The sequence below is a fragment of the Tachysurus vachellii genome, chromosome 2, assembly GCF_030014155.1.
Source record: "Tachysurus vachellii isolate PV-2020 chromosome 2, HZAU_Pvac_v1, whole genome shotgun sequence".
Lineage (NCBI taxonomy): Eukaryota > Metazoa > Chordata > Actinopteri > Siluriformes > Bagridae > Tachysurus > Tachysurus vachellii.
This window is the reverse complement of record NC_083461.1, coordinates 9,566,923-9,579,313: the sequence shown is the minus strand read 5'-3', so window position 1 is coordinate 9,579,313 and position 12,391 is coordinate 9,566,923. Positions and strand designations below refer to the sequence as shown.

The 12,391-nt window shown below is 41.5% G+C and overlaps 1 protein-coding gene across 3 annotated transcripts in view; it reads right to left on the bottom strand.

Annotated features, from left to right (window-relative positions):
* Positions 1-2,491: 2,491 nt before the first annotated feature.
* Positions 2,492-12,391, bottom strand: part of usp54b (ubiquitin specific peptidase 54b) — a 120,007-nt gene continuing 110,107 nt past the window's right edge. For all 3 annotated transcript variants that reach the window (XM_060895898.1, XM_060895906.1, XM_060895889.1), the window contains 4 exons: positions 9,725-10,617; positions 9,433-9,554; positions 8,797-8,907; positions 2,492-5,567 (listed from right to left, as the gene is read on the bottom strand). In XM_060895898.1, the coding sequence (XP_060751881.1) occupies positions 5,496-5,567; positions 8,797-8,907; positions 9,433-9,554; positions 9,725-10,617 (1,198 nt within the window). In that variant the 3' untranslated portion in view covers positions 2,492-5,495. The remainder of the gene's footprint in view (positions 5,568-8,796; positions 8,908-9,432; positions 9,555-9,724; positions 10,618-12,391) is intronic.

Here is a 12,391-nt window from a genome sequence, read left to right as displayed (position 1 = left end):
GTCTTGCTGAGGAGCCAAGCAGTGCCAGCTTAACAGTGGTGGGATTTTAACTAATTTTAACCAGTAAGCTTTCACTTCTTTGTCAAATTCCCTTGTTTGACCTTATTCTATTTGATTTTGTATTTTTTATTTTATTATTATTGTTTTTACAATGGGTGGAACAGTGGCTTAGTGGTTAGCACGTTCGCCTCACACCTCCAGGGTTGGGGGTTCGATTCCCGCCTCCGACTTGTGTGTGTGGAGTTTGTATGTTCTCCCCGTGCCTCGGGGGTTTCCTCCGGGTACTCCGGTTTCCTCCCCCGGTCCAAAGACATGCATGGTAGGTTTATTGGCATCTCTGGAAAATTGTCCGTAGTGTGTGATTGCGTGAGTGAATGAGTGTGTGTGTGTGTGTGCCGTGATTGGTTGGCACTCCATCCAGGGTGTATCCTGCCTTGATGCCCAATGACGCCTGAGATAGGCACAGGCTCCCCGTGACCCGAGGTAGTTCGGATAAGCGGTAGAAAATGAGTGAGAGTGTTTTTACAATCACAAAAAGCATTTCATTACATGTCATACCGTGTATGATGTATGTTTACGTGACCAAGAAATATTTTAATTTGATATAGGTTCAATAGAAAAGTGTAAAAAAACTTGTCATTCACACAAATGTTTATATCTTTAAAGTGAATGATTAAATCAAACCTGCTTCAGCACCCACTGTACTGCTAAAAAGAATAAATGGGTAATATTATAACATTTTATAATAGTATAAAAAGATATACACTTTTATAAAATGTATAGAATAATTAAAATTTGTAATTATTAGCAAATTGCTGTGGAATAAGAGGAATAAACTCTTGTGCTGTGCTTTAAATTGCACAATGAAAAAAAACTTTCAACTAAAGAAGCCTTTATTTTGTCACATATATATTACAGTAGAGTGAAATCCATTTTTCATATATCCCAACTTTGGAGGTTGGTGTCAGAGCGCAGGGTCAGCATTGATACAGTGCCCCTGAAGCAGAGAGGGTTAAGGGCCTTGATCAAGGGCCCAACAGCTTGGCAGTGCTGGGGCTTAAACCCCAATCCTCCACCCAGACACTTTTGCCCACTGACGTAACCAATTCAAACAGTCCACAGGGTGTAGCTCTGCCTCACACTGGCCCATATCACACCACATCTCACTCAGGTTAACTCCACTTCCACAGAGAACTCACAGCGACGTAGCAACACACAACACACTGGATGAAATAGACTGATTTTCCCAGCACGCTATGAAATGCAGGTTCTCAGACGTTCTCACTTACCTGACTTCTAATCACACTCCTGCACACAATCACCTCACAGTGTTTAGTTCAATTCCATTCAAATTTATTTGTATAGCATTTTTAACATTAGACATTGTCTCAAACCAGCTTTTTAGAACATACAATTCATTCATTCATTCATTCATTCATTCATTTTCTACCGCTTACACCTACACACAAGGCGGAGGGGGGACTCGAACCCTGACCCTGGAGGTGTGAGGCAAACGTGCTAACCACTAAGCCACCGTGCCTCCTAGAACATACAATATTTATGTTAATTTATTACATAAATAAAGTTCCACCCTGACATTGTGAAGTAATCTCTGAGTGTGTAGCTCTTCTCTGTGTATTTCTCATCTTTGTTTGATCTCTAGGTCAGGTTTGTCCCCGATTTTCCCTCCAATATTATTCATTTGCATCATCACCTGATTTTTTTGTCTGTTCGTAACTCACGGTTTGGATTTGTTTGACTGTGTGTGTTTTCAGTAAACTCTCACTGTATATGTGTCTCTTTCTTCCTACCTTCTGTGACCGTCATCGATTTATTTTTCCTGTACCAGTTGCCCTGTTGTGCCCCAATGAATTTTGATTTGGCAGAAAAATAAATCGATCAGTGTTCGATCCAGATTTTAACGCATTGAAACAGAAGAATTGATATAGACTCTTAAGCCACAGGTTGAACTGCATCATGTTTTGGCTTTACAGTGATATCCATAGAAAGCTGCAATGTGCAATTAAACTCTTTATGACATCACAGATTTTTACTCACATGTTTCGAGCACATACTATATTTTGTAAAACTTTTGAAACACGTGGTAGAGAGGAGTTTACACAGAAAGCTACTGAGGTAAAGAAGCCACAATGGGGTGCTGTTTCCCTGCAGCCCAGCTCTTTATTGTTTTATTACTGGATTTTACACTGCTGTCTTGCTGGATTTCACAGAAAGCCATGACGAGTGGTATTACTGACACTGCAGAACATTCGCTATTGTTTTAATGTTATTTTCACCTACCGTCTGATACGTGATACCACAGCGTTATGATAACCACCTTAAAGAAGCGACATCATGTTATAGTCTTGTGTTGTCTACCTAAGCGAGCTAATTTAGGTTATTTATTAAGAGCAGAAAAGAGTAATAATGATGATGAACAAACAACTCACAGACACTGCAGGCGGTTGTGCAGCACCCTTGCTGGAGTGCATTGGTAATAACTTTATTGCAAAAATACAAGTTCCCTCAGCCCCAAGCATTTACAAATGAGTCCCAAACAGGAAAAACCATTGAAATGATTTTTCATCTTCAAAAAATCCATCTCTCTCTGGCTACAGCTGGCATTCAAAGGCTGATATTCATACAGACATTAATATGTACATATTTAACGATTCGGCAAGAAATCACTTTCATCCTTAGTTAAAGGAAAAACCAGGGAGGTCTGGAGGAACACACACACACACACACTATCTCTCTCTCTCTCTCGCACACACACACACAAATACACACTCTCTTCTCTCTCTTTCTCATACACACACACTCTCTCTCTCTCTCTCTCTCACTCTCTCTCTCTCACACACACACACACACACACACACACACACACACACACACACACACACGCACACACACGGCTTTGTCCCAGTCTGACTCTATGCTGGTTGTTCAGGAGAGTGCGATTTGTTGCATAGCATACTCGTGCACCACCTCTGCTACATTCTCAAACACCCTTTAGGTGAAAAAAAGGTGAATTAAAAAAATTTGTAACATGGGCGAGCTTTGTAATAGTGCCAATCTTTGGTTGAGAAACACTTAAATAAATTCTGAATGAAATACAAAACAAAACAGACAAATTGAATCAATCTGTAGTTAAGCATTTAGTGATTACTTTTTAAAGTGAAAGTAATTATATAGCAACAATACTCCATTAATAATCAATGGGTTTCACGCTGCAAGGTCAAACTACTCTGATACCAAACTTCTGTAGACCGTTGATTAAACGTCGTAACAATATTTCAATAAATATTTCTTTTTATTACAATATGCTCATAGCATAAAGTACCTTATAGTACCTTTTGTGCAAAACGTTCATAAATCGTTGAAACATTTATAAGGGCATCAAGTTATTTCTGCTACATGTTAGTAGCTACCAGGGCCAGACGTTCTTGAACTTGTTTTTTAGAAGTGAATCTAAAGAAATGCTTTCTAAAGCTAGATGGAATGACTCTGACCCGTCTTTAGGCCGGATGTACCCACTACAGATGCTCGACTATTTTGTTTCAGCCTCATAGCTACGTTTTCAGTGTCAATGCAGGTTACAAAAGAAATATAAAGTAAGCTTAACTTGGCATATCTCCCTATACAAATGGGAGAACTGTCAATAGAATTCAAAGAGCAGTTTGACTCCAGCTTTACACTTCTGAAGTGTACTATACTCGTCTTAATGCAGATAGTAACTAGAACCACTAAAATGAATTAACATTCCATAACGTCATAAAGTAGAGTTTCTCCATTCCTCTGGATTATTTGTAAGTATTTCATAGTGTTCATATTTTTTTTTCCTTTACAATAAATTCATTGATTAGTGTATATTCAGTCAAAAGAGTGAAGCAGTCTTTGCCTGTAACACTAGACAGAAAACAGAAGTGTGCTACAGGGAATGCCCATACAAGAGGAAGAAAAGATCGAGTTAGTCCCGTCCGCTCTCCACACTAGGGCTGCACAGATACATGCGTGCTCTGACAATGCGCCAGAGCTGAGAAATGAAGAAATCCCCCCCCAAAAAAAAAAAAATCAACAACAAAAACTGATAAGTACAGCTCCATCCTCCATTCTCTCTTACTCCTTGTTTTACAGGGTGTGTAAGTATGTGTGTATGTCAATAAATCAGTATAAACTATGAGCTACTTGTCCATCACCTTACAAAAAGTGAGTCTAAAACAAGAGTGAAAGAAAAAAACTCTTTCAAAAATGTCAGTGGAAAGGATACGCTGTGGGGAGTTTGCTTGAGCTGATTGTGGGTTGTTACATTGGGTGTTAGTGAAGATGGATGGCCTCCCCAACACTCTTGCTCACCCAACCCGTCTCACACAAACAAAAGTGGGTTAATTCCATTAACTTGTATAGTATTATAGCTAAATAATGCTATGCTACATCTAAACGTAATCCTAACCTTAACTTCAGTATCCAAAAAGAAATATTTTTTCACTTTTTTGTTTTTCAAAGAAAAGCTGCATTCATATTGAAAAAAAGATGACCAAATGTCCGCATAATCTTAATATGTTCATACCGTCAATGCTGTATTAATATCATCATGAGGACATTTGGCCTATCTAAGTGTTTAATAGAGTCACACACACATATACACACACACACACACACACAAATGTTAATCATGTGCAGTAGCTAAATAGACCTCAGAGATATTAAAAAGTTATCCAGGATGCTGCTGGATCTCGTCGGCTTTGCAGCTCCACGCAGTGCGTTTAATTAAGTTAAGTGCTCGGGGTAGGACGGCTCGCTGCGGGAGGGCCGAGGCTCACAGCCTTTCTTGTACCACAGCATGCTGTTAGTGCCACTCACACACACACACACACACACACACACACACACACACACACACACACACACACACACACACACACACAAGCTACTCAGTCCATCACATTAACCCATACAGTAAACTGAACAAGGGTGAAAATAAGCTCTATCCCTCCCTTCACCATGCTGTGGACAGGAAGGAAACGCTCTTTAACACACTTTAAATCACTGCTATGCAGGACAAAGGCAGGAAGAGGAGGCTGACCCAGATCCATTAAACATGAACACTGAAAATGCAGAGCAGCCCATCACACTCTAAATGGGAAAAAAGTTAAAGAGAGGAAATAGTTAAGGAAGACACAGTAGGCAACACGCCACATGGATAAAGGAAATGATGGGAGCCCATCATGGTCTGAGAAACAGAGGCGGGGCTAGAGCTACAATAGAAGTTTGGGCTTCAAGAGGGATCCAGCCCTCCAGAGCTGTTAGTGCTCCAGTGGGCTAGTGTAGTTAAAAGCTAAGGTAACTGGGATTAATCTCTGTTACAACATTCTAGCAATTACTTATTTGTATGTGCAGGGATCCTTGCAGGGATCATAAAGATGGAGGTGGTGTTATAGATGGGCCTGGGACACCAACTGCCCAGGACACCAGTGGCACAGCTCTGTCAAATTTCACTGGTGGACTGGACTGAGCTTGACCCCGGTTAGACACAGCCAGAAACTTGGCGACCCTCTGGACACGTCCTGCAAGAGGAGGAGGAGGAGGAGAAGGATAAGAAGGAGGAGAATCAAGTGTGAAGAAAAGGACCGAAAGCAATTTTAAAGGTTGAACTTCAAAAATACACAAAAGAACAGATTCAGTATCAAGAAGCACAAATCAGAACAGGACGATCTGGATCAGAATCATGACACTGAGACTTAAAGCAATGAAATGAGCATTAGTAATCAGAAAACGGTGTGAGAATAGACTCTGTGTCTTGCAGAGTTCATGGAGGTGTAGAATGAGAATGAGTTTTACCTTGGGCGATCCCACAAGACCCAGGCTGAAGCGAATGAATAGAAATGGTAAAGATGGAAGGCATGATGAACACACAGGAGGACTGCATGTGAGAGACATGGGAAAGGCGTGTGACATGATGTGTTCCTCATGCAAGATATACACATACAGCAGACAGACACAGGCTGAGAGTCTACAAACGAAAGACCGGTGATGTGAGAAAAGGGACAAAACATGAGTTAAAACATTCACAGATGGTAGGTAAGTTGTATTAGAATGAGTGGACATAAGTGACGGTTATAGTGTGTGGACACAGGATGGCAGTATAAGTCAGAATGACAGTCAGTACTCGTTTGTGTGTTTTGCATGTATGTACAGAGCGCTACTGAGTGAATCTACCGATTTCTCACAATATGTCTGCAGAGTAAGCGATATTGAATACATTAGTGCTCAATGTTGACACTGACAGATACAGTGATGGAAGAAACTCATCGTATTCAACAGTTATCGTGACATTCAAATGTAAAAGTATACACCACCCCAAGACACTAACATTATAGCAGCTGGTTTCATCTGTAGATCATCCTTTGTGTGTACTAAGGGGCATTTAGAAGAGCGGTTTCTCTTATTTAGAGCCGTCTGCTGCCTGAGGACCGAATTGCAATTGCAATGAAAACACTGAAACACTGACAAACCTCTAAACCCGCTGAAACTACAAGTGCTTTGTAAGTTGCCATTTGGGATTCAGCCGTTCTAGATATAGGCGGAGCTAAATTCCAGGGCAAAAAACTCACTCACTCACTCATTTTCTACCACTTATCCGAACTATTCTCGGGTCATGGGAAGCCTGTGCCAGGCGTCATCAGGCATCAAGGCAGGATACACCCTGGACAGAGCGCCAACCCATCGCAGGGCACACACACACTCTCATTCACTCACGCAATCACACAAAATGAACATTTTTCCAGAGATGCCAATCAACCTACCATGCATGTCTTTGGACCGGGGGAGGAAACCGGAGTACCCGGAGGAAACCCACGAGGTACGGGGGGAACATGCAAACTCCACACACACAAGACGGAGGCAGGAATCGAACCCCCAACCCTGGAGGTGTGAGGCAAACGTGCTAACCATTAAGCCACCGTGCCCCCCAGGGCAAAAATCTGAGAACTTCAAAAGTATGCATGTAGCTCTTTGACACTGTGTGAACTATACTGCAGTACAAGCTTTTCTGAGTGTGTAGTAATAATAATAATAATAATAATAATAATAATAATAATAATAATAATAATATTGCTCAGACATTCAGCTACTGTCCCTCTATACTGCACTATATAAGGGTACTTGATGGTATATTTCACATATGTATATATATATATATATCTTTTTGTGCTCAACAATTCTTGGGTTTTATTTCTGGTTAGAGGTTTTCTATCCTTGATCTGTAGCCTGGAGGTTGAAAATAATGTCAGTCCTTGTCGGACACGTGATATCTGTAGCATTGCAGTTACTATGGTTACCTCGCAAGGGAAGCAAGCGATTTTTCGCTCGCTGCATCAAAAGCTGTGTTAAGCAGGATATCTGACCCTTCTCACACAAAACAGAGAAAGACAAGTGAAGCAGACAGAGAGACAAGCTGCTTGTCATGTTTAAAGGTTCTTTCTTTCAAGATACAGAAACATTTTCTGGCCAATTCCTGATATGACTGTCAATCAGTTAAAGTCTACATGGTAATAATTCATTCATTCATTTTCTACCGCTTATCCGAACTATCTCGGGTCACGGGGAGCCTGTGCCTATCTCAGGCGTCATCGGGCATCAAGGCAGGATACACCCTGGATGGAGTGCCAACCCATCACAGGGCACACACACACACTCTCATTCACTCACGCAATCACACACTAGGGACAATTTTCCAGAGATGCCAATCAACCTACCATGCATGTCTTTGGACTGGGGGAGGAAACCGGAGTACCCGGAGGAAACCCCCGAGGCACGGGGAGAACATGCAAACTCCACACACACAAGGTGGAGGCGGGAATCGAACCCCGACCCTGGAGGTGTGAGGCGAACGTGCTAACCACTAAGCCACCGTGCCCCCCCATGGTAATAATATGAAAGAGTTTTGTTTTTTTAAGACACTACTCTATACTGTATATGACCTTATGTAAGTCCAGAAACACTTCTATATTGCTATATAAGGCACATGAAATTGTATTTTAAACCAATTGTGATCTGATAAACCTCACATCTCTAGAAAACACTATTAAATAGACTAACAGACTAACAGTAGAGTTACAGTAGGCAGATTTGATAAAAGCAGTAATGACTGGGTATGTAAAAGCTACAGCACCCTTTTTCTATTCTTTTTGAACAAACCTTTAACGTGGTCAGCAATACAAAAGCTACTAATTCTAGCTCTCATGACACACCTCAGTAATCTTAGTAGTAAGTAGTTAGTAGTTCAGATTTTATAATTCAACTCGCTATAAAAGCTAGAACTATACTGAATATTTTTAGTCTGGGGAAGAACAAACTGTCAGCTGTAATGTGATGTGATTAAATAGTATGTACACAGAACACAGTGGGGTATAACAGGTGGCACACACACACACACACACACACACACACACACACACACACACACACACACACACACACACACACACACACACACACACACACACAGGGATCATGTCCCTTTCCCTCCTCACATAGTCCCTTTAACAGCGTGTTACCTTCAAGCCAGTTTAAGCACCTGTGCTACCCTCTTCTGTATCTTAGCTATAAACAAGCTACACCAAGCCCTTGTTTCAAATTCAACCTAAATTGCTCTAATGAGTCGGCTGAGCTGAGATCCAAATCAATGCACCATCATATGGTGTATGTTCTAGAAATGGAGTCTTAATGGATTTTTAGAAATGAGTCATATGAAATTGTGTGTGTGTGTGTGTGTGTTTGTATCTGGATACATACAAAGCTGCGTGAGACAGCAAGACGGTCCTGTCTACGTCCAACTGCGGTCCCACTCAGACTGCGTGCGATGCGGCGCAGGTGATCGGGATCATACTGCTTATCATCCACCGGCTAGATAGAGAAAAACACATGCACACACTAGTCCCAAGAACAAAGCAGAGTGAAAACCTTTAACAAAGGAAATACAAAAAAATGAACAAATAAAGGAAATAAAAATGGACACAATGTCACCTGGATTAACTTAGCATAAAGTCAAATTACCCACTGAGAGATGCTAATTGCTTTCTCGAGCGCCATTTAATTTTATTTTTGAATTAGAATTTTTCTTGAATTTCTACAATGTCAACAAACAACACGTTTTGAGTACTTTCTCTTTCGCTATTTAAAGCTACTAAAATATTATAAAATAATTACAGTAAATAAAATGTGTGCTTTTAACTGTTAGAAATAGTTACATACACTAATCTAGATTTTTGACATGACCATTTGGCTTCTCTTATGCACCAATACAAATTAGTATGAATTTTATGCAAAAAAAAACAAAAAAAAAAAACAAAAAACAAACAAACAAAAAAGAAACAGGTGGATAGAAACAAAGATGTCCACAAAAAAAAGTGTCTTGTGTGAATGTCTCACCATGTCTATGTGTGCAATGGAGCTGCGAGTGCCTGGTGCTCCAAATGCAGTTCTCTCCAGCTCAGCCGTGGGGGTCTGTGAGCGTCCCACCCCAGAGAGGAGCTGCCGTGCTGCAGGAGTCACTGAAGAAGACAAGAAAATTTCAACACAGCACAATACACTCATAATCCTCTGTGCACTAATACAGAACTGTCCTTATATAATAAAGGATAAATATGAGCAAAAGATTAAACAGTATTTTAGCAAAAAACAGAAGGCTAATTTGTACATGCAGAGCAAATGATAGACATACCTGGTTTCCCAGCAGCCGGGCTTAGACGCCGGCCTGCTCGCAGACTAGCCTGATAAAGCGAGTCCAGTTCTGAAAGCTCCTTCTCCTCATACTCTGCAGCCTCAGCCTCCAGCTGTGGCTCAAATTGAGAGCTGGCAAACTTTTTAATACTCTTGTTCCTAGAGCTCATTGGACTATGGGGTGGAGCGCTCCATCCATGTGAGTGTAGAGAAGCAGTGGGTCTAATGAGGTGGCTCTGATCTGGTGGGGTCTCATGGGGTGTGACCACGGCATCAGGGCGATCCAGGCTCCAGGAGGACCAATGACGAGCTGTGACGGGAGCAGGGGCGTGTCTGGGGCTGGAGCGGGATAACACAGGGGACAGAGGGAAGAGAGGATTGCGTAAGGGTTGCCATACTGGGGCTCTGGGGTGTTCCTGTACACTATTCTCAGGCTGAGGCAATGTGTTTGCTACATTAGGATAGGGGCTGTCGGAAGTGCCCCTCCACAGGGATGAAGCAGGGGATGTAGAGGAGGAAGCTAAAGGCTGTTGGTGCTGGGAAAGCTCTTCATCTTCATCCAGAACACCCCAGAATTCCAAGGGGAGAGATGGCAGAGAGATGGCCAGGTGCTTATGGATGGGCCTGATCTGCCCGCCTGAGGCCTGCAAGATGTTGGAAAGTTTTACACCACCCCATTCTGTGACTTTCAGTGACTGATCACTTCCTTGAGTAGGGTCTTGTGAGCGTGGCTGAGGTATGGGAGTGTGGGGAGTGGTAAGTGACTTTAATGAATTAGAGGTGAGTGGCTTCGTCTGGGCAGGAGGCAGCGGGCCAAGGGATGCGTCTTGATTGACTTCCCACACCTCCTCCTGATTGTCTGTCAGCAGTATTTGGACCGAGCCAGGCTGTTCACTGGAAAAAGGAAGGAGAAATAATCAAATTGAGTTTCCTCCAACAAACAGTGGCATCAAACAGTGACAGTATCAGCAGCTGGTTACTAAAGAACACAACAATTCGAGACATTTTAGAAAATTGTGCCTTTTTTCATTCAACGTTTTATACATTTTTTTTAACTTTCATTACTGAAAGTAATTAGTTAATGCAATTATTACTAGTCAGGAGATTTGTATGAGTAATCTGTTTTAAAACCCATTAAACCTTGAAAAGGAAGGGTTCACTTTCCAAACCCATGCTTACATGTTTTGTTGTGAATTGTAACATGTTTTGTTGTAAAAAAGGATTTATGATGTGGCCAAAGGTACTTTTATAAGGCACTTTGTCATCAAGAGACCAAGCTCAAGGAGACTTGAGGCAGATTCATCTCGGTTAACATGACATACATACGTACTTACACACACACACACACACACACACACACACACACACACACACACACACACACACAGTGCGCACAAAATGACCTTGACATCATTTTCATAGCCACTGCATGAAGCAGAAGATTTAAAGTAGAAATAAATGTCTATAAGCTTTGCTGTCTATAAGCATCAGTAGGACTGAATAGCTGGCTTCCTCTAGAATGATCTCCACACGCTAAAAACACGGTCTTAATATTTCCAAACACACACAAGTTTGTATTTTGATGCCTCTTCCGTCTTCCATCTTCAGAATGTGTTCAGAAGGTCTACTGTATCTAGCAACTAATAAAGTAATGGCAGAGATAATCGTTAGGGATCAATGTACAAGCGACAAAAGTTAGTAAGACTCCATGTTGCTTTCTGGATATGTTAGAGAAAGGCACGACTAGAAAAAAAATCATGATTAACAAGGAGTGTTTAGTGCTAGTGTACTAAAGGCCGGCTCATTTAGCCTGCACGCTCCAGCGTTGATGCAGTCAGTAAAGTACAAGTGCAAACATTCCTGATGAATGTGCTAGCGCACCAACTCCCTGTAAATACTCCTCAAGCAGCACGTTAGCTAATTACCCGGGGGGCTTCGGCCGGGTCAGCCCATACATCACATCAGCACTTCTGATCGATAAAGAAAGCGGGGAGTGAAATAACCGCACTCCATTGATCACACTGCAGCTTCCCTCTTAGACCGCAGTGCCGGTTCCCCTGTAGTGTGACTATCGTCTGACAAGAGCGGCAGCAAGCACCGCAGATTCATTAATAAGCCCAGGGCTGTAATGAAAGTAGAGACAGTGCTGAAAGTGATGTGTTGTCCTCTGGACTAAGCAGCGTGGGTGGCTGACCTCTGCTTCTTGAGTTTCCCGGAAATCTTTACCCTTCTTAAAGCCAAAATCTACTAAGAAGCTTTCATCCATACAAAGATACTAAAGTTATAGTATGTGAGAGATTTGTAAGAAAACACAGAATGTTTATGGTTATCCTACAAAGGGTCACAGGGAGCCTGGCGTCAATTTAGTAGATTCAAGGATATCAAGGATATAAGGGGGATACCAACTTATCACAAAGCACACACACTCACTCACACACATACACACACACACACACACACACACACACACACACACACACACACACACAAGCACGCTGTGAGGCACCATGTCTCCTGCTATTACTACTACTACTACTATCACTACTACGACTACTAATAATAATAATAACATTAATAATATATATTATATATGTGTAAATAAATGTATATGCATATATACAGTAATATATACAATATCATAGTAATACACAGTAATATAAACAATATA